Source organism: Mus musculus, chromosome 14 (assembly GCF_000001635.26).
Source record: "Mus musculus strain C57BL/6J chromosome 14, GRCm38.p6 C57BL/6J".
NCBI lineage: Eukaryota > Metazoa > Chordata > Mammalia > Rodentia > Muridae > Mus > Mus musculus.
The window spans coordinates 115,922,445-115,950,091 of NC_000080.6; the positions used below are offsets into that span (position 1 = coordinate 115,922,445).

The following is a 27,647-nucleotide window of genomic DNA, read 5'->3' on the forward strand; positions in this document are numbered from 1 at the left end:
CCTTTCCTTCATATCCAACTTCCCCCATCGGCTGAGGCAAAAGGAAGTCAAGCACTCTGGTAATGAGTGGATGTAGTCCTTATGCATTGGCCTTCCTGGGCAGACGCCAAATGGCAAACTAGCCATACCAGTGCCTGGAAGACTTAAGAGATGTGTATGTATGTATACATCTCTGAATTATAGAACCTCCAACATGGAAACATGCAGCATCAAAGAGACACTGCCAAAGCAGAGGATCGTCTTCGAAGAACCTTTGCATTGTGACAGGTGTTCAGCCACTGCAGAGACTTTGGAGTCAGTATAAATTTGTATAAACTTTCCAACTAGACTCTCATGTACTTGGCCATAAAGGGAAAACAAAACAAAACAAAACAAAACAAAACAAAACAAAACAAAACAAAACAAAACAAAAACGGGTTGACAAATGAAGAAGCCATGTATTCCAGGATACTTAGTAAGATACATCCTGTACTTAATAGTGTGGGTATTCTAAATGATTCACACTTTTTGTATGTGACCATCAATTAATAATATATTCTTCATAGTTTAGAAACTGTATTTCGTCAGTGAGCATACTGAGGAAAATATTCCGCCATATCTAAACATCTTCAGGTTGTTTTGGGGCTAAATTTCTTCTCACAAGTTTATACTTTTAAATACACATGCTTTACAATTCCAAAATTAGTTTTATATTAGTTTTTATAATTAGTTAAATAGTGACAGTATTTAAATTAAAAATTATTTGGCATTTTAATAAGGATGTGTGGACTCAAACTATTAGAATATCTGAACAGTACATAAAAAAAGAACCTGGTTGCTTGGACAGGTGTTTCTTCTATGAGACCACCTTTTCTGGATCCAGGATGGTGCTTGGTAGATTTTCAGACATCAGTGTAGAGATAAACGCCAGCCATGACCTGGCTGGGTCTCAGGGTTGCTGGGGATTTCAGGATACCATAGTTTGTTTCTTCAATTCTCCATTGCTTTCTGCCTTCATTCGCTGCCTCTTTATGCTGGCTCCAGGTCTATTTCAAGGATTTTCACTGTCTTGGTAACTTGGAAGAATTACACTACCATCTTTAGAAAGAAGTGACTGCAGTGTGCTGACTTACCTACATGCATTCTTTGTTCACTTCAGAATAGCTTAGGGGTGCACCCTCATAGAGGCAAAGGGGAGGGAGGAGAGAGTGGATATGTGATGGGAATTGTGGAGGGGTAACCAGGAAGTGGGATATCATTTGAGATGTAAACGAATGGAATGATTAATAATAAAAAAGAATAACAGAATACAAACAATTTGAATTTAATATTCTGAATCAGTTATTGTTTCATATTAGTCCAACAATAGTGACATGAATGAGCTTTATTTTCCCTTTCTGTAAGATGGTACATTTCCTGTATTCATAATCTTTGCATTACTTAAAGTTTATAATGTCAGTAAATATATTGTTCAGAGTAAAATTCTTAGCATGTGTAATAGTCAAAGATAGTATGTTGTGTTGAGTTTTAAATCTCTTTGCGTTTGCTACAAGATATTTTACTGGATACTCTATTACCTCCGGTATTAAAGAAGTTTCTGTAGAAGAGACAGACCCTCTATATCAACGGGAGAAAGCCAAATATTGCAGTTACTCAAATGCTTTCAAATCTAGTTTATTGCTATTCTTTTGTAATTTCATACATGAATACAATGTATGCAGACCAAATCCAGCAACCTGACCTCCCCTTACTTCAATCATGAATTCCTTTCTAGAGCTCCAACAGTAATCCACTCTGAACTCCTTCTTCTCCTTAGCTCTCTCCTCCTCTTCCTCCTCCCACTGAGTTCAGTTCTCGCTGCCTTTGTGTACATGGACGCAGGGTGTCATCCACTAGAACATGAGCAAATTACCATTGCCTCCAGCATTGAAGGAAACTGACTGTCTCCCCCTTGGACATATAATTTTAGAAAGCTTATAAAATAGTATGTTATGAAGTAGTTATACCCATATATTTACTTCACGTACATTCTTTAAAAAATCGAAACAATATACAAAAGATCCATGTAACGTAAAAATTAAACAAAGCAATGCTATGTAATAGTTTTTAGGACTAACCAAATTGAAACTTGATTCTTTATTAAGACACAAATGGCAGTCTTAAGAACTCTGAATACACCTTAACACTGCTGAGGAAAATGGGACTAATAACAGTTTGATTACTCCTATTGATGAAAATGTTTTGTTGGTAAAGTAGCAGTTGTTTGGGCCATCAAGATGGCTCTATGTGTATTGCACTTACCATGCGAGCCTCACAATGAACCACATTATGGAGGAAATAGACCTGATTTCACATAATTGTAGGCTGATACCTAAAAGCTTACTGGCAATTGCATACCTCTAGACTTTATGCATACAAAAAACACATATTAATAACAATATTATTATTAAAAACGAGCAGTTGATTGAAAATTGTCATCTATTGTATCTAGGAATAATAACTTTATTAAAATAATGTTTACAAAGAATTTTCCATTTTATATTTATATTGGAATATTTAAAATATGTGTAAAAATGTACAGGTTCCCATAAAAATGTCTGCATCTTATGTATAGTTGTGATATTTATATAAACTAGTGGACAGATTTTCTATTAGAAGTATATTTAACAGCATGCTTTTTTTTTTTTTTTTTGGAGTTCTGGTGAAGTTAGCAGATTTTCTCTTTAATACAATTAAGCCAAATTATTCTGGAAGAGTAAATGCTTCATGTACAATAATAAAAGTTTGCCTGCTTTATTATTTTTAAAATTACCAATTTATTATAATTACATTGCTGACTTGTTAATTCGTTAAACATTTACATGAACACATAGAGACAATATAATCAGAAAGAAGAAATAAAGGGAAACAAGTGACTTTTTAACTCAAATGATGAGGCTTCTCATAATAAAGTGGGGCTGGGAAGAGAGGGCTCTCCTCAAAGGAAAATTCTGTCTGCCACAGGCATGCCGGAATGAGGCTGTCCTCTTAGAGGGCTTACATCACATCTATTCCAGTATCAAGCCCTTCAGTCATATTTGAATTTTTATAGAAAATATAGAGCCAGAGAGGGGTGGATATAACATTTCCCGTGCAAGCACAAAGACGAGTTCAGATCCCCACACCACATAAGAGCTGAGTGGGCACAGGGACCTGCCTGTAATTCCAGCACCTGGGCAGTCGAGGCAGGAGTTCCGTGAGGATCTGGCTAGCTAGGTTAGTCGAACAAGCAAGCCTTAGGGTCAGCAAGAGACTGCTTCAATAATGTAGAGAAACAGGAAAATTCTTGACATAGCTCTTGGCTCTCCATTCTTTGTACATATGTACACACATGCTCACACATGTACCAAACCACATGTGAGCATTAAAACAGAGAAAGTCAATCACTGTACATTCTTAATAAAATCTATCAAAAGGCCCGTTTCTTATGTGGACTTAACAAACCACATTGAGGATATGAGAAATAAGTACTACTATTTTATAAAATTTTCAGATAGTTTTATCAGTATTACTGTTTTCCAATGTTTTAACTTGTTGAAAAATGAATATTATTAAATTCTGTTCATCCATTAAACCAGTAAAAAAAATCAAAACATAATCAAATGTTTTTTTTTAACTTTCTGGGTTATAACAGATAAACAAGCTTGCAGATCTATTTTTATCGAGCTCCTAACATATTGCAGTGATGGATGAGCAGGATTGATAATCTCTGCTTAACCTTAAAACCACTTTATTATAATTGATAAATCCTAAATTTCTTTTACCACACACATAGCACATGAATTCATTTTTATCACTCAGAGGGGACTAAAATTGAAGATTTTTCCCATTAAATGGGCAAAATTTTAAGTTCCCCATGAGAGAGGAGAGGATAACTCATTCTTTTAATATTCTAGGAATATTGAATTACTATATTTTAAAATGTACTTTTAAAGATATACTTTTATAATATAATATTTAAAATACTATATTTGGATTGTATGCCTGCAGCAATTATGATCTTATAGAACTGCCTTGTTTTTTTGTACAGCATATGATATTCACGACCCAAATTTGATCAATTTCCTTCTCTATTTCCGTTTCTATGTTGGTCAGACAATTTACTTTAGTCTTTCAAGTATCGTCACATATTTTTAGGTTCTAAGTTATTTATTTCGAGCTAAAATCTATCTGAATGTATTCATTTTATTCTCTGCTCTCCTGTTTGTGCTGGCTGGAAACTAAGGGCAAGTTGAAACTTATATCTTATTTCCAACAAGCAAGATGTTTGGAGCACAGTGAAAAGGAGACTCAATTCCGCACAATAGAAAAGTGACTCCTGCCCTCCCTTTGAATTATGCTCTGTGGAAGAAGCTTCCCTTCTATTCTTGACTGAAGACTGCCTGAGAGCTGCTCATTTTCTCCTCACTCGTGGATAGTGAAAGCCTGCAGTGCAGACAAGCGCAAAGCAGCTTTTCAGTACTTAGAATACTTCTGGCTTATCTCTTACTTCTCTCCCTGTGTTATGCATATCTATTACTTTCTTATCTTATTAACCTCTGTTCTATAGTTAGTGAGACGGAGAATGATGGATGGAGGGGATAAGTAAGGAGAGGGGGGGGAGAGAGAGAGAGAGAGGGAGAGAGAGAGAGAGAGAGAGAGAGAGAGAGAGAGAGAGAGAGAGAGAGAGAGAGAGAGAGAGAAGCATGAAGGGGAGAAAGGAGGGATGAGGGAAGGGATGGACAGAGGGAGGGAGGCAGCAAGGGATGGCAGCGAATGCTCTTACCTGACATATTCTAATATGGCTGTACTACAAATGCTTGAAGGTGCTCTGCTAAGGGGAATGTGTGTGTGTTGACACAGGATGGCTCAGTAGTAAAGAGAACTTACTGTTCTAGCAGAACATGCAGGTTGGGTTCAATTTTCAGCACCCACATGGTGGCTCATAATGACCTGAACCTCCTGATTCTGAGGCTCTGACACCTCCTCTACCTTCTGTGGGCACTGGGTATGTATGGGGTTCACATACACACATGTAGACACACACACACACACACACACACACACACACACACACACACACACACACAATGAATAAGTTCATAGCCTCACTAGACTTCATTAGTTCAAGGGCCTTCCCTGGGGCTTCCTTAACTTGGGGAGAGCATTTTTTCTTGTAACATGCCTTTCTTGCCCGACCTTCTGTGGGATTGAAGATTACTATTACCTTTGCCTTCTCAGGTTTCCTAACTCCTCTTAGTAACCTAGAAGGCAAGTCTTGAAATAATTTGCCCAAATGTGGTCTCCAGAATGGTACCCAAACCTTACTGCTAGAAGACAGTCCTGTGAATCTCAATAGAACAAAGTGGACAATATGTCAAACCTGTTGCTATAGCAACTTTCCTTTATTCTGCAACCAAAGCAATTGTCTATTACTTCCTCTCTACATTGCAGTAATTAAACCAATCCTCCCTATTCACCAAGGCTAGGATTCCTGTCTCATGTCTTGGAACATCCAATTGAAGTCAGTTTAAGTGAAATTGGTGCAAGAGAGTTAGCTCTTGGTCCTCCCACGTGTTGGCTAGAGGAACGTTTTCTATAGCACCACAGGAACTCTCCCCAGAAACCCTATGAAGGAATAGATACTATGTCTCAAAGCATCAACAATTTCATGTAGGTTAATTTCACATCTAAGCTGCTTCTGGGAAGTGCTGCAGGGCACTTTATTTAACTGTGTTTAGAGTAAAACAGTGTTTCTCAGTTGACAACTAGCTAGGAAGCATGCCATTTCAGACCTGTTGTCATACTAGCACTTCTTCACTGCAGCATGGGGAGTCAGAACTCTGTAGGTTCTGTAGAATCTCGGTAGAGCCTTTGCATCCAAGCACGACTTTAGGCAGCATTCTCTTCTCTGGGTTGTGTCCTCCACTGGACACACCTGCTTTTTCCCCTACTGTATCTCAACCTGAGGCAGCTGAGGACCTCTAATGAATTTGGGTTCTTTTAGTCTTTATTGTATACCATTATTTTAGTCCTCTTTGCTCTGTTTATTTCCCCTTGTTCACAGATTTTTATGCCTTTTTGAGAGGGGAAAGTTCAATGCCTGATATTCATTTTCCTACCTTACTACTTTGATGTTATCAGCATGAGATTTGCAAACAAGTCAGTTCCATCTTTAGATGTTCTTTGCTTAAAGACAAAGTTTAGCTTGAATTATTCTCTCTCTCCATGGCTTTAATTCTTAGGACCGGAAACAAGTCATATTCATTGGAATAACAAGAGTTATTGATCATATCAAATTTAAAAACTTGTCTTTTTCTTATAGAATATACTGTTTTACTAAAATAACCTCAGGATATTTCATATATTAAAAATAATCTATAAAGTTAGATTAAATTAATAAATTAAATCATTAAGTTATTTACTTAAAATGATAACCCCCAGTAGATCCCAAAACAGTAGCAGCTCTATTTATTTTTCATGGTTGCCCTCCGTCCAGAACAGAATGAGCGGCACTATTATTGAAGATGCTTCTGCGTACTTTTGTTGCAGGACACAGAGAAATCAAACTGGACCTGAGCAGCAAGATTTCTACCTGCTGGCTATCTTTCACAGTATTGTAATGTGATACAGAAGCCCCTGTGGGACAAAAGTCATTACCAACCTTACCCAGTTCGGGACCTACAATTTAGACCTGCCAAGCAATATCTGCCACTGGTGTAGTGGTAGCACGATGTTTATAGGGGTAACCAATCACTTTCTGAGTGGATCTGAGTCCCCACCCCAGGCATGAATTCATTTCTGGTGTTATAAACCTGTCTCTTTAGATCATAGCTACCCAGGAAGAATGTACTCTAATTGTTTTGGGAAAACATATCATATAAGCTAGGCGTGGTTGCTCATGCCTGTAATCTCAACACTCAGAAGCCTGAGGCAGGATTATTGCTTTGAATGCAAGGCCAGCCTGGGCTACGTAGTTCACACTGGCCTAGAACTCACTTCTATTACTTTGTAGGACATCTCTAGATGAACTATAAAATGACTGTTAATTATGCTCATCATCACACTTACATGTTCTTTTGAAAAATAGAATTAGCATGTTCATTTAATTTGGTAAAATCAATGATATAGAGCTATATTCTACAGATTTCCACTGGTGAATATTAGTGCATAGTATTTTTGAAGCTAAAAAGCAATATATTGAACATTCAGAATTTCACACAGCAAAATATGTGTAAGAATAAATAAATATTCTTCTGCAAGATACCTCCCTTCATGTGTTTACTACAGCAATTTTCAGGATATAAATTATCTGTGTATTAGCTTCTTTCTGAAAGTATTAGAGTTGCTGTCTTCTTGGTAAATTCTGTAAATAAGCAAAACCATTTTTAGTGAAATTTAATAAAAGCATAAAATTACCTATCCTGAGTAGTTGGAAAACATGAGGGAAAATTGTGAATAAGTTAATATATTTGTAATAAAATGACGGCTAACATACTTACAGGAAACACTGCAATGTAGTGACATTTTGAAATTTGCCCAGAAAATGTGCTTGTTGGTAAAGTAAGGGAAACAGGATAATTCCTAAGATTGACACATTCTTTCCCATTTCTTGTTTTGGCTACTGTAAAGTAGAGCAATTGTTAATGACCCCAGTAGGCATTCTTCACATCATCCTATGTGACAATAAAGCAACACTCAAAGATCAAATAATATCTGATAAACTATTGTATGCAAGATTCAGGACAATCGATCCATCCACAACTGAAGTATAATCTCAGTGCAAATACTAGCATCCTTCTTTGGCATTTGTTGGTGTAATATTTATTGTGAGTTTCTATGTCTCAGATGGACTTGACCCTGTCCACCAGGGAAGAAAGAAAGGACAAACACAGAGACACAGAAAAGCTGGCACTGGATAAATTCGGCTCTCAGATGCAGAAGACTCAGCAACCAAAACCTCAACATGTTCATTAACTACGCTGAACAAAGAGATGGGAGTATTGCATACAGCTGAACCAAGCATGAAGGGTTTATAGTATAGCTGAACAGAGAAGAAAAGATTAGCCAATCTCAGTAGGTAAGCAGTCTTCAGGATTTAAATGTCTGAGGGATGAGAGCCATGAAGGATGCTTTCTGCACACACTGTCAACATTCCCCACCAGAGATAGAGGGAGGATCCTTATCCCTCTGGGCCCCCCCAGGAGTAGGGCTTTGCCTTCATCCCATGGGTGTGAACATGGTGTATCAACAATGAACACCCACGGAGACATCCACTCTCCACGCCCTCTGTACCTCCCACAGTAACTGCTCTAACCCAGGTTTATTACTAAAAATATCCACTGAGGCTATAACACACACAATATTTGCAGGCAACTACTTCCTTTACCAAAATTATAGCTTTAATATGATAACCATAAAAAGGAAAAATGTAGGAAAAGGTGTGTGCTTGTCTTTGAGGGGAAAAAAAATGGAAACCACACTGCCGAGTGTAAGTTCTAGCACAGCTACAGAACTTGGAGAGGCTTTGTCATAGGTGATCTGTATTTGATTTCTAGCATTTTAGAACTGCATTTTAACTGGAAATGGAGCCAGAATCTTATTCCTGCGGATGTTGGAGAGTGCAATGTCAATAAAGGGCATTGCATTTTATTTTTAAAAGTTAGTTCATTTTGTGACAACATGAACTATTGGAATAATCTGAAATTTGGGGGAAGTTTTTTTAACTGATTTTATTCCATTGATATTAATATTGGGTTAAGACTTAATATAATAAGGAAAATATATGCATTCTCTGTCTCTCTTTTAGAGTAAAGGATTCTGGGCCAAGAGGCCATCAAAGACTGCAGTGATCTTTTTATTTAGTAATAACTCCATAAAGTTTAACTTAAGTGTTTTTGGAACATTTTACTATGTTCATTCAAACAGATGATTGGCAGGTACTGACAAAGTTACAACTTAGATAGTAACAACTGCGTTACTATCCTTTAATATATTATATGTGATCATATGTTGGTATGAACATAAACACATCATATTATATGTGTGTGTGTGTATAATATGAAGTAAATGGAGTAATATAAATAAAATTGGACTAAGAGAATGAAAATATGAAAATCACTTCATTATTACTTTCATGCTTTGATCTTTAATTCCTCTGAGTATAGTAATGTCTGAGGAGAAGTCTTCAGCTCTTCTTTAACCCTACATTCTCCACTATTACTTACTGTTTCGTTATGAGAAGGTACCTCCTATTTTATACATGATTAGACAATTACAAACACTACATAATAATTAAATAGATTTATAAATATGTTTTGTTTGTTGTTTGTTTATGTTTTTGTTTGGTTATTGTTTTTTGTTTGATGTGTGTGTGTGTGTGTGTGTGTGTGTGTGTGTGTGTGTGTGTGTGATAAGATCTCCCCATTAGTCCTGGCTGGCCTTGACCACTCTATGACCATACTGGCTTTGAACTCATAGATTCACCAGCTTCTGCTTTCCAAATTCTAAATACAAAGATTTACACGACCATGCTAACTGAAGGAAAAAAAGCTTTTACAGTATTTTCTCTTGCAACATACCTTATCTCGAGGTCATTGTTCAAATATGCATCCACTACAATCAAAACAGAGCCAGTTTGCAGCACAGAGGACACACATTCAAGTACATTAGCCTGCTAATGCCTCCTGGCTTCTTCTCGGTGCAGTGGGAACCCGTCTGAGGATGCATCAATGTCACAGAGCACATGTTTTCTTTTCCTCCATCTCTTTAATACAGTATTTCTCTGTATTAGTATTCCTCTCTCTTTTTTGACAGGATAATAGGGTAAGTTTCAGTTTTTATAAATGTTATTATTTACTCTCTTTCATATATTACATCCAACCACCGTTTCCCTTTCCTCCTCTCTCCTTGTCGCTTACCCCACCTCCCCAATATGCAGCCACTCCTCCTCCACTTCTCTTCAGAAAAAGACAGGTCTCCCAGAGATATCAACCAAACATGGAATATCAAGTTGCAATTACATTAGGCATCTCTTTTCACATTATTGCTCTAGAGGTAACCCTGTAGGAGGACAAGGGTCACCAATACAGGCAAAGCAACAGAAACAGCCCCTTCCCCCTCTGCCAGGAGTCCCACAAGAAGACTGAGCAACATGACTGTAACATATATAAAGCGGCCTAGGTTAGACACATGCAGGCTCCCTGGATTTCCTGTCAGTCTCATTCAGCTCTTTTTTTATTATTATTAAATATTTTCTTTATTTACATTTTAAATGCTATCCCGCATGTTCCCTATACCTGTTCGCTATAACCTCCCTGCCCTGCTCCCATACCCACCCACTCCCACTTCTTGGCCCTGGAGTTCCCCTGTACTGGGACATACAAAGTTTGTAAGACCTAGGGGCCTCTCTTCCCAATGATGGCCAACTAGGCCATCTTCTGCTACATATGCAGCTAGAGACACCAGCTCAGGGGGTACTGGTTGTTCATATTGTTGTTTCATCTAAAGGGTTGCAGGCCCGTTCAGCTCCTTGGGTACTTTCTCTATCTCCTCCATTGGGGGCCCTATATTCCATCCTATAGATAACTGTGAGCATCCACTTCTGTATTTGCCAAGCACAGGCATCACCTCACACAAGACAGCTATATCAGGGTCCCTTCAGCAAAACCTTGCTGGCATATGCAATAGTGTCTGGGTTTGGTGGCTGATTATGGGATGGATCCCCAGGTGGAGTAATCTCTGGATGGTCCATCCTTTTATCTTAGCTCCAAACTTTGTCTCTGTAACTCATTCCATGGGTATTTTGTTCCCTATTCTAAGGAGGAATGAAGTATCCACTTGTTGGTCTTCCTTCTTCTTGATTTTCTTCTGTTTTGCAAATTTTATCTCGGGTATTCTAATTTTCTGGGATAATATCCACTTATCAGTGAGTGTATATCTAGTGACTTCTTTTGTGATAGGGTTAACTCACTAAAGATGATATCCTCCAGATCCATCCATTTGCCCAAGAATTTCATAAATTTATTGTTTTTAATAGCTGAGTAGTACTCCATTGTGTAAATGTACCACATTTTCTGTGTCCATTTCTCTGTTGAGGGACATTTGGATTCTTTCCAGCTTTTGGCTATTATAAATAAGGGCGCTATGAACATAGTGGAGAATGTGTCCTTATTACCAGTTGGAACATCTTCTGGATATATGCCCAGGAGAGGTATTGCTGTATCTTCCGGTAGTGCTATGTCCAATTTTCTAAAGAACCACCAAACTGACTTTCAGAGTGGTTGTACAAGCTTGTAATCCCATCAGCAATGGAGGATGTTCCTCTTTCTCCACATCCTCGGCAGCATCTGCTGTCACCTGAATTTTTGATCTTAGCCATTGTTATTGGTGTGATTTGGAATCTCAAGGTTGTTTGATTTGCATTTCCCTGATGATTAAGGATGTTGAAGATGTTTTCAGGTGCTTCTCAGCCTTTCGGTATTCCTCAGTTGAGAATTCTTTGTTTAGCTCTGTACCACATTTTTTAATGGGGTTATTTGAATTTCTGGAGTCCAGCTTCTTGAGGTCTTTGCATATATAGGATATTAGTCCCCTATCAGATTTAGGATTAATAAAAGTTCTTTCCCAATCAATAAAAGCAATATACAGGAAACCAGGAGCCAACATCAAACTAAAAGTAGAGAAACTTGAAGCAATCCCACTAAAATCTGGGACTAGACAAGGCTGCCCACTTTCTCCCTTCCTATTCAATATAGTACTTGAAGACATAGCCAGAGCAATTCGACAACAAAAGGAGATCAAGCAGATACAAATTGGAAAGGAAGAAGTCAAAATATCACTATTTGCAGATGATATGATAGTTTATATAAGTGACCATAAAAATTCCACCAGAGAACTCCTAAACCTGATAAATAGCTTCGGTGAAGTAGCTGGATATAAAATTAACTCAAACAAGTCAATGGCCTTTCTCTACACAAAGGATAAACAGGCTGAGAAAGAAATTAGGGGAAAAACACCCTTCACAATAGTCACAAATAATATAAAATACCTTGGTGTGACTCTAAGTAAGTGAAAGATCTGAATGATAAGAACTTCAAGTCTCTGAAGAAAGAAATTGAAGAAGAACTGAGAATATGGAAATATCTCCCATGCTCATGGATTGGCAGAATTAATATAGTCAAAATGGCTATCCTGCCTAAAGCAATCTACAGATTCAATGCAATCCCCATCAAAATTCCAATTCAATTTTTCACTGAGATAGAAAGGGCAATTTGCAAATTCATCTGGAAAAATAAAAAACCTAGGATAGCAAAAACTATTCTCAACAATAAAAGAACCTCTGGTGGAATCACCATGCCTGACATTAAGCTCTACTACATAGGGGGACTTTTGGTATAGCATTGGAAATGTAAATGAGCTAAATACCTAATAAAAAATGGAAAAAAAAAACTGCATGGTACTGGTACAATGACAGACAGGTAGATCAATGGAATAGAATTGAAGACCCAGAAATGAATCCACACACCTATGGTCACTTGATATTTGACAAGGGCGCTAAAGCCATCCAGTGGAAATAAGACAGCATTTTCAACAAATGGTGCTGGCACAACTGGCCATTATCATGTAGAATAATGCGAATTGATCCATTCTTATCTCCTTGTACAAAGCTCAAGTCTAAGTGGATCAAAGACCTCCACACAAAACCAGAGACACTGAAATTTATAGAGGAGAACATGGTGAAAAGCCTTGAAGATATGGGCACAGGGGGAAAATTCCTAAACAAAACAGCAATGGCTTGTGCTGTAAGATCAAGAATTGCCAAATGAGACCTCATTCAACTCTTATGAATACAGGTTTGTTGTTTCTGTATGTTTTCTTGTAGTTTCCTTGACCTTGATAGCTCCTACAACCCTCCCTTCCACTGGATTCCCCCTGGATTCACTGAGTTCTGCCTAATATATAGCTGTGGGGTTCTGCCTGTGTTTCCATCAGTTGATGGATGGATGGATCCTCTCTGGTAGTGATTGTACCAGGCTCCTGTCTACGAGTATAGCAGATTATCACTAAGAATCATTTCTTTACATTTTTCATTTACTGGCATGTTTGTTCTATTCTAAATATCTGGGCAATCTGGACTCTGGTTTCTGGTCCTCCAGGCAGTGTCAGGGGTGTGCTCTCTCTATTGGCATGACTCTCAAGCTGAACCAATCATTGGCTGGCATTTCTACAATTTCCTCTGTGGACTTAATGTCAGTATCATAGAACAGATGTTTTCTTTCCTTCTTCTACAACACAGTGTTTCTCTGTGTTATTTTTCTCTCTCATTTTTAATTTAAGAACGAGAAAGATTCTGTCATCTAAGGATTATATTCTTAGATAATTTTATTTCTGTTTTCTGTCTTTCATGAGTTATATAGTAGTGGTGAGATGGGAACTGGCTTGTAGAATCAGAGAATCAAATCCCATCTATGTTATATTGGGAAGCTTATGGGTTTCTTCCCACCAATGAATAAAGACAAACTATAACACCTAGCCATGCAGTTTTTTTCTCATGTCTTCAGAATCCAACCTGGTAAAATTCATCTGAAAATGTTTTCTCCATAAAGTTTTACACAAATAACTTTTTAAAAAAGTCTTTAAAAGTACAAAGCTAAAGATTCGTTTTAAAAATTCAATTTAAAAGCTAGTGATTAGATTTCCTTTTAGAAATTGTAGTGAATTCCATTCCTATTAATTGAGATCCATTATAGCTGTGATAATGGAGCTGAACAGAAACCATGACAAATACTAAAGTACTTAATTTTTCAAAATTACTGGACCATTAGATTTCAAATAGCTTCACAAACAGAAAACCATGTGGAGGTATGGATTTATTAATTGGGCCCACTTAATCATTCCACATTGTAAGTAAACATCAAATACTACACAGTACTCCATAAAGATATACAGTCAATAGACAACTGAAAGAACTAAAATTGATCTAAGCCAGAGACAAAATGTGTTGTAGTGATATTTAAACTTATTGTAAACATAACATATAATTCTTCTCCAAAGTTAATAGCATATTAATATAAGGTAAAAAGAAGATTCCTAATTTCTTAAAAACATAAAGATATACTTGGTTTGAAATTATTTTTCATTTACTAGCATTACCATAAAATTATATTCTAATCCTAATAGTGAATAAAATACTAATCATAGGAAATAAAATAAATGGAATATTTTGTATGCTAACATGAGTATAGTACAAAAATTTGTTTTCTTTTCCTTTTCTTTTCATTTCTTTTCTTTTCTCTCTTTCACTTCCTTTGTTATTAGATGCTGGGTACCTATCTGTCTCAGGATTTTGTGCATGCTATAAACTGTCTTAATATTGACCTATAGGTTTATCTCCATTTCAAAAGGTATTCAAAAAGGATTATCACAAACTGTTTTAAGAAAGATGGACCAAAGGAAAAGGAGAGATGAACAGGGAGAAGTTAGAAGTAGAGAGATGAACAAGACTTTGGATATAGTATTTGTTTCTAGTACTTTTCCTAAGCTCTGCCTTACTGGCTTTTGTCACCAGAGGAGACAAGTAGAATAGAACAGTAATTAACCAGGAATGAAGGGACTTGGAGGATAATAGACCTGGAAAATATCTTGGAGGAGGTAAATCTTGTATGCATTTTGAGTCCTAAAAGTGCTTTTAGCTTTGGAAGTGGGGACTAATTAGAAATACTTGCCTTTATAATTCAAATCCTCATTTAATATTCCCTGCATGTGGAATGAATAGATGCTCAAGTCCCAGAGTCTACCTATGATAGTCATATGCTGGCTACCTAGTATTTATGTCTGAGTTCTTTCCTTTTGGGGATCACCATGTCTGTGATTTGCCTTTAACCAATGAGTATTGGATGGACATTGGTTGCCATTTCCTTTACATTATATATTAGAAACTGAAGTCCACTCTAGAGGTGCTCTTGGCTGGCTGTGTAGGAAAGCCTATCATGTAAAAATCATGGTGGCCTTTGAGAGATGAAGGTAGCATCTGGCTTCTCCACACTCCTGTTCTATTAACTTGTGGATATTCCTGAAATTTTTAATTTCTTTCTCTTTCCACGTGAAGATATAAACAATCCAAAGTTACTGAGATTTTCTGTCTTTACATATTTTTTCATGTTTTTTTTTTTTTTTTTTTTTGTGAAAGGTAGTAAATGTTGTACTTGATTCTTCTGGAAATATTTTCATTATTTTTTAGCTTTCCTATTAAGGTCTCTCTCTCTCTCACACACACACATATACCATAAAACAGGTTACAAAATGACCTAATGATTTATTTAATACTTAAATCTTAAAGAGTGAAGTCTATAAACAGTTTAATTGAGCTAGAATGCAGTAGCAAAAACATAGAGTGAAAAACAAATCCCATTGAAAGTCAACCCATGGATTTCTAAAGGTGTTGTAACTAAAAATCGAGACGAATAAAAATGGGGTATGTTTGAATAGAATGTTTGAATAGAATTACCATCAAAAGCATAGGGGGAAAGAATATATGCCGACAGTATTAATTTTGCACAAAGAAGCAGCATATAAGTGACAATTTTGATGAGTAGATATCTAGAAAAAGTGAGATAGCATGACTATAATAAAATGTTACATTTGAAGAGCCCCATTTTGTTATTGTGATTTAACATTGCCACCTATTCTAAATTTTATGCCTGTGGCTGTATGGGGGCAGACCTATATCATGCTAAGTATAATAATGAGGTTATTGCTTTCAAAGGAGATATGATTGTGTGTCAAGTTTACAAGGCATGGACTTACGATGGCTAGTTTTTATGCCACCTTACTCTATCTGGAATTAGGTAAAACCCACGTATCTAGGAACTCCTGTGTGGCAGCTTTTGAATTAAATCATTGTTAAGTAAGAACTTTAAGCTGGGTATTTTGAGGTGGGAAGATCTGACTTAAATCAGAGCCCCATCTTCTGATGACAGCTGTATAAAGAAGATGGGAGAAAGAAAGTTCTGCGTTCTTTGTTTCTTCTCCTCACTCTGGTTTGCACGTCCATTCCTTTTCTGTCATTAGAGCTTACTGCTTTCGGATTCTGGCATTACTTGAGGCCAGTTCAGGTTCAGCCTCATGGATGGAAAAACTCCTGTACTTTTGAGCTTTTTGATGGTAGACGATTAGGGCCATTGTTGGACTAACGAGGTTTCAGCCTATAAGGAACTCTAATTATTGATATATTTGTCTACCTATTCTGTTCTTCTAGAGAACCCTAACACAGGTGCCTTGCATAGCACTTGAAAGCTAGTTAGTAGGGATAAAGATTCCAGTTTTTATCAGTCATACCCATGTATGAAACCTACACACTACAATAATAACTGGCCTGGAATAACTGGTTTAATAGTGGCATAAACGTCTTTCTATTTGGATTTCAGTCCTAGTCCACAAGATGAAACCCATAACAGGTACCATTGTCAGGCCAAAAACCCTGTGGATAAGTAGGACATAGGTCACAGGAGAGAACCTAATAATATTTTGTTGCTAAAAATTATGGTATTAAATAACCTCCTGATGACTTGCTGTTATAACCACAGATCAATGCATCCCTCAGTCCTCAGCTGAGAAGTGTCTATTGCAGTTTATGGTGAGAAACACATTGAACACAACTGGCAGCACACAGAAAATGAGAGACTAAAGAATACTCATCCCTAATGGGAAAATACATTCCAGTCCCCTGATTCCAGGAGTCGGAAATCATTGTGGAAGGGGCAGAGGGAAAACTGAAAAGGGAAGAGGTGTGAGATGACTATATACAAATATTTTCCAGACATAGAAGAGCAGCTACCTATAAGAATTCACAGTATAAGACCTGTGCAGCCCCGTGCCAGATCCAGCCGTAGTATGGAGACAGAGTGTCTTAGTGTTTTACTGCTGTGAATAGACACAATGACTATGACCACTCTTATAAGAGCAACATGTAATTGGGGCTGACTTACAGGTTCAGAAGTTCAGTCCAGCATCATCAAGGCAAGAACATGGCAGCATTCAGGCAGGCATGGTTCAGGAGAAGCTGAAAGATCTGCACCTTTATCTGAAGACTACTAGCAGAATGATGGCTACCAGGCAATTAGGATGAGGGTCGTATAGTCTTATAGGCCACATCCAGAGTGAGACACCTACTCCAACAAGACAACAACTACTCCAACAGGGCCACACTGACACTTCCTGGGCTGAGCATATACAAACTATACCACAAGGATTTAAAAGACAACCTTTTTGTGGATATTTTGGCTCTTGTTAGCTGCCTGAAGAGGGAGAAACAGTGTTCTCTGAGAATATAGCCCTTGGTAAGTTGATAATTTCCCCTCTGGGCATCTCTTGTCACCAAATGGAACTGTCAGTACCTGGTTGGGGTTACCTCTAATTGAGTTGTTGGCCAAAGGGATCCCATGAGAATCTCCAAATAACCTGGGCTGTTGCAAAATCCCTAGTTTGTTAAATCTATTTTCCTTCTAACTTTAAAGTAGCTATTCTTTCCCAACTTGCATTTTCTATGTAAGAAACAGGGTGAACTTAAGGCTAGTAAATAATTTGACTTTGTGTTTAGGAAAATTGTCAACCAGCTTGACAGCTGTCCACACTAAGCTCTTATAGTGTTATCTGAGCCAGGGATCTCAGAAATAACTGGTAGATTCTATGAGCCAAAATATGAGAAACAGTGGATTTGTCCAGCTGTCATCCTGTAAGTTATACCTTGATACTAATCACTTTATTATTTTCTACTTTAAATTATAATTATGGCTAACTTTTCAAAAAATTCATATGTTAATGGACCATCACCTTCTCCAGTTCCTGAATCTCATTTATGAAATAATGACATTATTTTCATAATTGATTTATCTAGGCACTTTTGCCAAAACTAAATTGATCATGTATGAGTGATTCTGATTCATTCACTTATATATATTTCATGACTTCCACAGTCTCAGTGATAATGAAGTTTTATATAAATTCTTAGATTGAGAAGTATGAGAATATTATCCACTAAATTTTTTGTTATTATTTTTCCAAGTCTTTCTAACATGGTTAGGCTCTTTATAATTCCACACATGTCTTGGAATTACATCAAATTGTATAATAAGAGAACTTATTAGAAAGTCAATTTAGTTTTCATTGGCTCTATTGAACAGTTTTGATAAAAAGAACGTTTTAAAATTGAATTTTTCACTCTAAGGTCATTAAATATATTTCTTTTCATTTCCATCTGTTACATCTAAAACTATTCTTTATAGCTTTCAGTGTGTAACATTTTTATAGCTTTGTTTGGTCATTTTCCCATTTAAATGACAACAAAGTTAAATGCGGAAACTCTTCCTAGTGTTTATCTGCACAAGCCGTTGATGGGACTTAGGAAAAGAATGAATAGGGAAGCTGGGAAGCATTCAGTGTGTCAACAGTAGCAAGAGTGATCATGACGTCAGTCTTAATTTAATGAATCAGTGATATCTACAAAATGCAACTCCTATACACAGAAGCAACACAGAGCAAGACACATAGATCAAGTGTTGAAATTTTGATCAGAAACTCAGAGGAACTTGAGTTTGTATTTCTTTCTCCCAGGAGCAATGTTTCTGTGTTCTCTGTGACTTCACTGGACACAGCAAACACTAATATGAATCATCAGGATGATAATGAATAGGATATTTTTTAAATTTATTTTTAATTAACTAATTAATTAATTAATTTTTTTGATTTTTCGAGACATGGTTTCTCTGTATAGCCCTGACTGTCCTGGAACTCACTTTGTTGACCAGGCTGGCCTCGAACTCAGAAATCTGCCTGCCTCTGCCTCCCGAGTGCTGGGATTAAAGGTGTGCGCCACCATGCCTGGCTGGGGTATTATTTTAATATGGGTTAAATCATTTGAGAGATAATGCACAATATACCAGAGTCAGGTATTTGCCTTAGTAACTAGGGATAACTTGGAGACAGAACAAGCATTGGCTATGAACTCTGATTTCCTTGACTTAATATTTAGCATAGTTGAGTCTAAACACACCCTTATTCTACAATGTAAAGATAATACTATTCACACGCATCAGTAATACAATGAATGCTTGAAAATGTGATAATTTACAGATATCAGAAAACTAATCCTTCAAAGATAATAGGGAAATCTAGGTAATGCCATTGGTAGTAATTACACAACAAGAAGTTTAATTCGGAACAGTGAGCATTAATTTGTACACCTGACTACTTTTCCTTTACAAATGTACTCATAAATAATGGAAGAGTGGTTTTTATCATAATCACCTCATCCAATCATAATGCACTCAAGGTTTAAAAGAAAATGAGGTCACATCTCTGTAGTTAGTCATAACTTGTTTGAATACAAATATTTAATTATCAAATATGCATTAAATTTTATATCCATTTCAAAAATTTGAAATGTTATTTTATTTTTCTTTAAAAAAATAATTCTTTCAAGGAAAACTTGCAAAGAAAACTACAACAAACTGAAAAATATCCGTCTTAGTGGTGGCTCAGCTGCCTATCTGCCTGAAGATTCTCTGAGGTCAATTTCAAGAAATATGGAAAGGAAATGAGAAGTAACTCAGGCAAATGAGTGCAGACTGTTCTTACAGAGGGCCATAGTTTGCTTCCCAGTACCCATATGTGGTGACTCACAATGTCCTGTAACTGCAGTACCTGGGGATTTGATACCATCAGGTGGCCTCCATACTCAAGATGCCCATGTGGCATACATAAACATACATACATACCAATACACATAAATACAAATGAAATCATTCTTTTAAAAGATACAGAGAAAGACACTGCAAAGAAAAATACTTTCTTTAAAAAGATGTTTCAATAATTAATGCATTTATAGTAAATACGTATCAAATTGATTTACTCTAATGCAAAGCCATCGGGTAGCTGTCCACATTTAAATGTCTACTGCTTACTTGATTCTCCTTCATTGACTTGCAAACTAGTTTTCTTTCACATAACTGATACGCGACTTGAGCTGACTCTATTTTGTCAATATATACATAGACTTGGTATGCATTTTTTTTAAAATATTTACCATTTATTAACTCACAGAAACTTACTTATTAAATTTTTTTATTTAATCTTTTTTTTTTTTTTTTTTTTTTTTGCACTCTAGATGTTATTCCCCTCTTGGTCTACCCACTCTCTGACTGTTCCCATCCCTTGCCTCCTCCCCACCCCCACTGTCTCCATGAGGATTTCCCTACCCACCCTGCCCCCCAGGTCTACCCCACCAGACCTCTAAGTTTCCTGGGGCCTCCAGTCTCTTGAGGGTTAGGTGCATCTTCTCTGACTAAACCCAGACCTGGCAGTCCTCTGCTGTATGTGTTGGGTGCCTCATATCAGCTGGTGTAGTCTGCCTGGTTGATGATCCAGTACCCGAGAGATCTCGGGCGTCCAGGTTAATTGAGACTGCTGGTCCTCCTACAGGGTCACCCTCCTCCTCAGCTTCTTCCAGCTTTTTCTTAATTCAACCATAAGGGTCAGCTGCTTTCTGTCCATTGGTTGGGTGTAAATATCTGCATCTGACTCTTTCAACTGGAACCGTTAAGCATAAGGAATAATTGCACCTGTGTATTGGGACGCTCCGATGAAATCTGCTACTTTGTATGATAAGTTAAAAGATGCAAAGAAATAGTGAAAAAAGCTAGAGTAGATTGCCTGTGCATAGAAGCATTTGTGCAGTCTCTGAGAAATGGAGTTCCATCCTTGATCCCAACATGTGGCAGGAGAGAACCAACTCTCTTATCTCCACACAAACAACTTGTTTGGATAATTAGTGTCTATACACTGGCCAATACTAATGGAATGTAATATTAATGGATGAAATTTGTAAAGCAACCATGGTATTTACAGACACAATATACTCACAATGAAATGCACATAGCCAGAGCACCCTCAGAGAAGCAGGGGGAGGGGGATGGAGTAGGGGGGTTTCTGAATGGGGAGAGAGAGAAAAGGGGATAACATTTGAAATGTAAATAAAGAAAATATCCAATAATAGAAAAGAAAAAATTTAAAATAATAATAAAAAATAAATAAAAGGAAACTTTTACCCAGAGCCTTGTTGAAGAATTTATATTCACTTTATTTTCAGAGATTAAAAAAAATGAATAGAAATCAATGGTACGGTGATTGAGTACAATGGGAAATACACTCAGAGGAAAGAAGAGCAACATGCTCAGTGCTCACGACTGAAAGATGCAGTGCGGTCCCTTCTATTGGGGTGATGATTAACTTCACTGCTTCTGCTAGGGCAGCATCCAGGAGATCTTGGGAAAGCGTGTGTTCTACTGAATATCTGTGTTGTTCAAGCCTCTTTGCTCTCTGTCTCTCTGCATGTTGTATTAGTGTTGATAGATCCAAGTGTGATGGTAAATCTATTTTTTTTCAATGAGGTCTATGCGTTTTTAATTTATATATTTCAGAGCCCTGGATTTAGATGCCTAAGAAGTGAGGATATCTGTATGTCTTTAGTAAAATAGTCTCTTCGGTAATTATTCTCCTGCCTGATTCTGCTGGATTGTTTTCTTCACTGAGAGAGAGCAGGACGGGCCTTTGATTACTGCTTACATTTAAATCTATTTGCACTCTTAGAGCTCCAAGACAATTTTGGTGGCATATATTTACATTTGGATTTTTATCTGAGCAGAGAAGGTTGGTGTCCTAACATCTAATGTATTTAGTACTCGTACAGAATTTTTTTTTTAGATTATAATTTTATTCATTGTCCCTTTACAAAACCCACTTAGTTTCCTTTTTTTAAATTTTGCAGCATGTGAATATTTTACAATAACATTTAAACATAAGTGATAATTTTGCTATATCTCTTCTAGATAGCTTTTATTAAATTCTAGGAATAATAACATGGTATTACCTATTTAGTATTGTGCAGAATGCCGGAGGCAGTTAGGTTGATAGAAGGGAGTTTTATTTTGGCTCAAAGTTTTGGCTCACAGAGGTTTCAGCCTATGATTATGTGAGGACAGTACCATTACAGGTAGCCCATGGGGGAGCAAAGTTGCTTGAGATAAGAGACTGTGGTTGGGCAGGATCACAATAGTCTTGTCAAGGGCATGCCAGTGATGCTACTCTTTGAGCTAGACCTGAGATCCTAATATCTGCTGTGCTGAAAGAGCCTCCCAGGCTGACAATGAAGTCTTTACACATGAGCCATTAGGGACACTGAACGTTCGATCTACTTTACACAGTGTATATATAACTAGTATGTTTAGTACTTTGAAGGATGATATCCAGGACAGGTTTGGCATAGATACCACACGTACGCAAAAATGAGTTTTATTTTCTAAAGTATTTCCCCTTTCTGATAGTCTTTTGTGACTTTGTTGCTTTCACTCTTTTTTTTTTCTTGGCTATTTTATTTATTTACATTTCCAATGTTCTTCCCCCTTCCCATTTTTCCCTCCACAAGCCCCCTTTCCTCTCCTCCCTCTCCCTGCCTCTATGAGGGCACTCCCCGACCTCCTGCCTCAGTGCCTTAGCATTCCCCTACATCAAGCTTCCACAGGACCAAGGGGCGCCCCTTCCAGTGATGCCAGACAAGGCCACCCTCTGCTACATATGCAGCTGGAGCCATAGGTACCTCCATGTGTACTCTGGTTGGTGGTTTAGTCCCTGGGAGCTCTGGGATGTCTGGTTGGTTGATATTGTTGTTCTCCCTATGGGATTGCAAACCCCCTTGGTTCCTTCAGTCTTTTCTCTGACTCTTCCACTGGGGACCCTATGCTCAGTCCAATGTTGCTTTTATTTTTTATTCCCTGTGATCCTTTTGTGTCTTTACTTGGTGTTCTCCCTAAAAAAGTTCCTTTGCAGTGACTTTTAGAAAAGAAAGTCTAAAATAACCTCCTTTTTTTTTTTTTTTTTTTTTTTTGTCCTGGAGTAAATTCACCTTTCTGCCTAAAGAACATGTTAGTTATAGAAATCATAACTAATAGTTATTTTCTCTGAAAGCTTTATATTTTATTATTCTATTGTATGCTGAAATATTTGAGTTCTCACAAGAAGCTTGCAGTCATTAAACATTGATTCCTATATGTGTGTTTATCACCATTTCATGAGCGTCTGTCAATTTTTCTTTGTATTTATTCCAGATTGGTTCTAATGTGTCTTCAAGTTTTTAACAACTAGGACTGTCATAGCTTCATAAATCTTTTAATTTATGCATTTCACTAAAAGTGGACGTTTGTGCTACTCTTTCTTTAAATGCTTCACAAAATTGCATCCTTGAGCTGGCTTATGGTTTTTGGATTTGTTTTCTGCTAAATAAAGATTTATTAGAACCCATTTGTCTTAGTGTCTTTTCTTGTCATTATGATAAAATATTCTGAAAAGAGCAACTTAAGTAGGGAACAATTTGCTTTAGTTCATGGTCCTACCATGGTATGTGATAGCCTATTCATATCTATTTTAAATCTGTACTTTAGGCTCAGTGGCTGCCCAAACTTGTTTGTTGCCTAAATGTCTTATGTCTTTGTATCCAAACGTGTTTTCTGTCCTAGATTCTATGAATAACTATCATCTTAACATGAATTTTTGTTCTCAAAACCCTGGAGATATATTCTCTTCAGATATTTTCTGAGTTACTTAAGTAATAACACTCTGTATCTATTCTCTCCTTTATTATGTCTGCTATTGCTTGGAACCAGGACTTCACAGCTACAATTTCTGTCCATCCAGTTTCAATCAACAATAGATTGAAAGAACTCCCCCAAACTGTTCATATTAAACATAGAAATACTATCTTGTCACCATTTCTAAATAATATGTCAAAACAACTACTTAGATGATATTTGCATTATATTAGGTATTAAAAACCATCTATAGATAAGTGAAAGTATAAAATGATGTGTATAAGTCACATGAAAGTCTTCCTCTACTTTAAATAAGGACATGGACATTAGCATATCTTGTTATCTCCTGGGATCTTGAAACCAGTCAACACTGTAGATATGGATATGATTGCTTATTTATTATGGGATATTTTGGTAACTATGTTTCAATGGGTAGTAGGATTTTTAAAAAGCTAAATGAAAATATGACATTTTCTTATTATTGCCATTTATTTTAAAACATGCAAAGTAGTAATTTTCTGTTTCAGCCTTTTCCTTCTACCCCATCCTTTCGCTTCAGAGATTACTACTGATGCTAAGTTGGCAGCCTCCTATGTCATCAGTCCTATATTACAGTAATAGAAAAACAGAGACAATGCTCACAGTGGCATAAGTACACCAAGGATCCAGGCAGCAAGCAATTAATAGATGATAGTTATGGGCTCATTATACACACAAGAAATATAAGCTGTGCTGATTATTCCTTGACTGACAGCCACAGATCAAATAATGCGTAACAGAAAGATGAGGCAGACTATGTTTGCTTTCATATATAGATCCATCCTAAAAGCTTCATCTGGAAATTCATCTGGAAAATCCTTCATTTTGAAAGGCTGTTCTAGTCAGGCATTGTGGCACACACCTGTAGTCCCAGCACTCCGGAGTCAGAAGCATGCAGATTTATGAGTTAGAGGCCAGTCTGGTCTATAAAGTGAGTTTCAGGACAGCCAGGGCTACACAGAGAAACTCTGTCTTGAGAAACAAAAAAACAAAAAACAAAACAAAATAAAACAACAACAACAAAAGCTGTCCTACAGGTCTCAAAACTGTGTTCCTACTTTAAAATATAAAAAAGTGGTGGTGGTGGTGGTGGTGGTGTGTATGTGTGTGTGGGGGGGGTGCTGCTTCCTACGATGATGTCAGTAGCAAAGCTAAAGTAATCCTGGTTATTAAAACAACCCATAGTCATTGTAAAATGAAAAACATTTCACTATTGTTCATGTTCAATATGGTACACTTTGCATAATTCATTACATATATTCTACTATTGGATGCTAAAGAACATGGTTTCAGCTAAAAGTTTTTTTTTTTAATTTCAAAAAAACAAGCATAATAATTCCCAAGAGTCTTGAAACTAACCTGTCATTTGATGTGCCTTGTGGACAAGACTCCAACAGACTCCGTTTGGAGCCCAGTTCCTTGGTCCTCTAGCACTGTGAAGCAATTTTATAAACTTCCTTTTGTCTAAGAATAACAAATGTCCAAATGTCTGTGTAGAGAGCAATGTCAATGTAAGGCAGCCACTATGCTTTGCCAAAGGTGTAAATTTTATGGGTGGGGTGGGGAATAAATCATGCTGCACAGGCAGAGCTGGATACATATCTCAACACAGTGTAGAATGAAGGTGGCCTCTTAACAAGGAAAAGAATTATGTCTTAGCAATTATGATGGGTAGAGAACTGTTTTCTAAGCCCATGCTCTCATGACTTACAAATTTCTTGTCCTTTCCATTGAACATATTTTCCAGGAATCAAAGAAATCAGTGTTATGCAGAGATGGGTGATATATATTGCTGGTATAAATCCATCCAGGAAAACTTTTTTGTTTTGCTTTGCTTTCCTTTTTAGCTTTTGTAGAGAAAATGACAGATGGAAAAATAGAACACTAAGGCAAATGATATACCAAGCCATAAGTAAAAGTCATACCTCAATTTTAATTCCCTGATGACACTTGCCCAGCATATTAAATAATGATAGAATTTATAACAATGTTCTGACAGTTTTAGAATAGGCTGGAATAGGCAGATGGGAGGCAGAGATGTAGAGAAAATGAAGGTGAAGTGCAAGGGTTTAACAAGTCTAATTCTTCATAAATAGTAAGAGAATGACTCTGAAGACAGTATTTCTCCTCTGCTATATAAGATTGCCCACCAGCATATGTGTGTGTGTGTGTGTGTGTGTGTGTGTGTGTGTGTGTCCCATTAGGGACTCCTCACAGAGTATTAAAAGGAGTGTAAAAGTAATGATGATACAAGAGATTATGTCACAGATTCCAGATGACCCAATGAACCAAATATCAAACAGTATCACAAGCAGAAATGTTTATCAAGCAAGATTCATTTATTGTCTTTGACATTTATAGTTCACAGCCAGAACGTAATTAGTGTGAACACATTTATAGTACCCAAAATGTGTCAGTGTTGCGCTAAGAATTGTTAACAAAGCACTTCCTGTTTGTGCCATGTGACCAAGAGTGAGCCCAGGTATCAATTCTTAGCTTCAATTTCTCTGTGCCTTCAATCAGCACTGCCTGCTGTGTGAATCTGAATTGGTACCTGCCTGAAGGCCATCTTGTTCAGTTGTCCCTATTCTTGTTTCTATCACCTAACAAAGGGCTTTGTTCTCTCTCTTTTGAGCAGTGCAGGAAGCATTATACAACAAAGAATGATGTATAATTCATGGAAATCTATAACAGGGATTGTCCAAGGTGTGATGGCTTGAATGAGAATGGCCCTATGGATTCATATAATTGAAAACTTGGCCCACTTGTTAGAAATGTTTGGGAAGGATTAAGAGATGTAGTCTTGTTAGAGAGGTATGTGTCACAGGAAGTGAGCTTTAAAATACCAAAAGCTATGTCATTCTACCTTAAGTTGACTCGGTCATGGTGATTAATCACAGCAATATAAAACTAGTAAAAAGATATAAGAGATTAAGTCAATGAATCCAAATGACCTAAGGAACCAAATAACAAATAGTATCACAAGCAGAATTGTTTATCAAGAGATATTCACATACTGTCTTTGACATTTATAGTGCATATTTATTTTACAAGGCTTCTTCCAATGTCTGCTCACTGCTTTAACCAAATGATTATCATAACACATGTACAAGCACACATATATTACTCTTGATCAGGAGTATAAAAGAGGACATAGTTTAAAATTATTGCTATGTGTTAGCTTAGGTCTTAAAATTGATTACATGGGAAATATATGGCAAGCAAGGCTAGTTGTAATATGGTCATGTTAAAAAGAGCTTAAACAAAGAAATAACACCTAGTAGGACAACAGTTTTAGTTTACATGACTTCAGGTGTATTATTACCTCTGGCTGTGAGGTCCAACAAGTTAGTTTCTTAGAACGTAAGAGATAGTTTGTCATAATGCTAAAGGTGGAAATTAAGGACAAGAATATCCATAAATATATAAATAAATAGGCTCCTAATGTTACAATAGGTACGCTAAAAGTGAACATCAAAGAGAAAAATATCCATAAACATACAAATAGGCTCCTAATGGTATACAAAGCACAGTCCTTTGGTTGCCTTTGATGGAGCCCCTGCTGCTGGTTGGCAATTCCACCTCTTCTCAGTTCTGACTGAAGTCTATTTGCTCTACTCAGTTGGTGAAGCAAGGGATGGGCAACCCGAGTTCCCAGATCTCTAAACTAACAGGTAGATAGTTTTCAGGTTATTATAAAGACTAAGTTAGCTAGACTTTAAACTTATTAGTAAGCCCTGCAGTAATAAAGGACTTTCTGTTTAAAATGTGATTTGATTTTTGAATTCTAAGGTATTTTTCTAAATATTTTAATCAGTATGTACTTAGAATTTAGCTCGGGTGAGATAGATCTTAGCAAGCAAATGCTCATTGTAGAGGCAGCTAGCTCTGAGTTGTGATTCCAGCACCCACAGAGAGAGCCAGGCACAGCACACACTTATAAGCATGTGCTGAAGACAGGCAGGTGATAAT

At 36.9% G+C, this 27,647-nt stretch overlaps 1 protein-coding gene across 4 annotated transcripts in view; it reads left to right on the forward strand.

Moving 5' to 3' along the window:
- Window positions 1-27,647, forward strand: part of Gpc5 (glypican 5) — a 1,432,992-nt gene that overhangs the window by 830,244 nt on the left and 575,101 nt on the right. The window contains exon 8 of one of the 4 annotated variants that reach the window (XM_011244875.2): window positions 7,846-8,943. The exons of the other annotated variants lie outside the window; for them this stretch is intronic. Within the exon in view, the coding sequence (XP_011243177.1) occupies window positions 7,846-7,919 (74 nt within the window). The 3' untranslated portion in view covers window positions 7,920-8,943. Of the gene's footprint in view, window positions 1-7,845; window positions 8,944-27,647 lie in introns of those variants that run through there. 4 annotated transcript variants of the gene reach the window in all.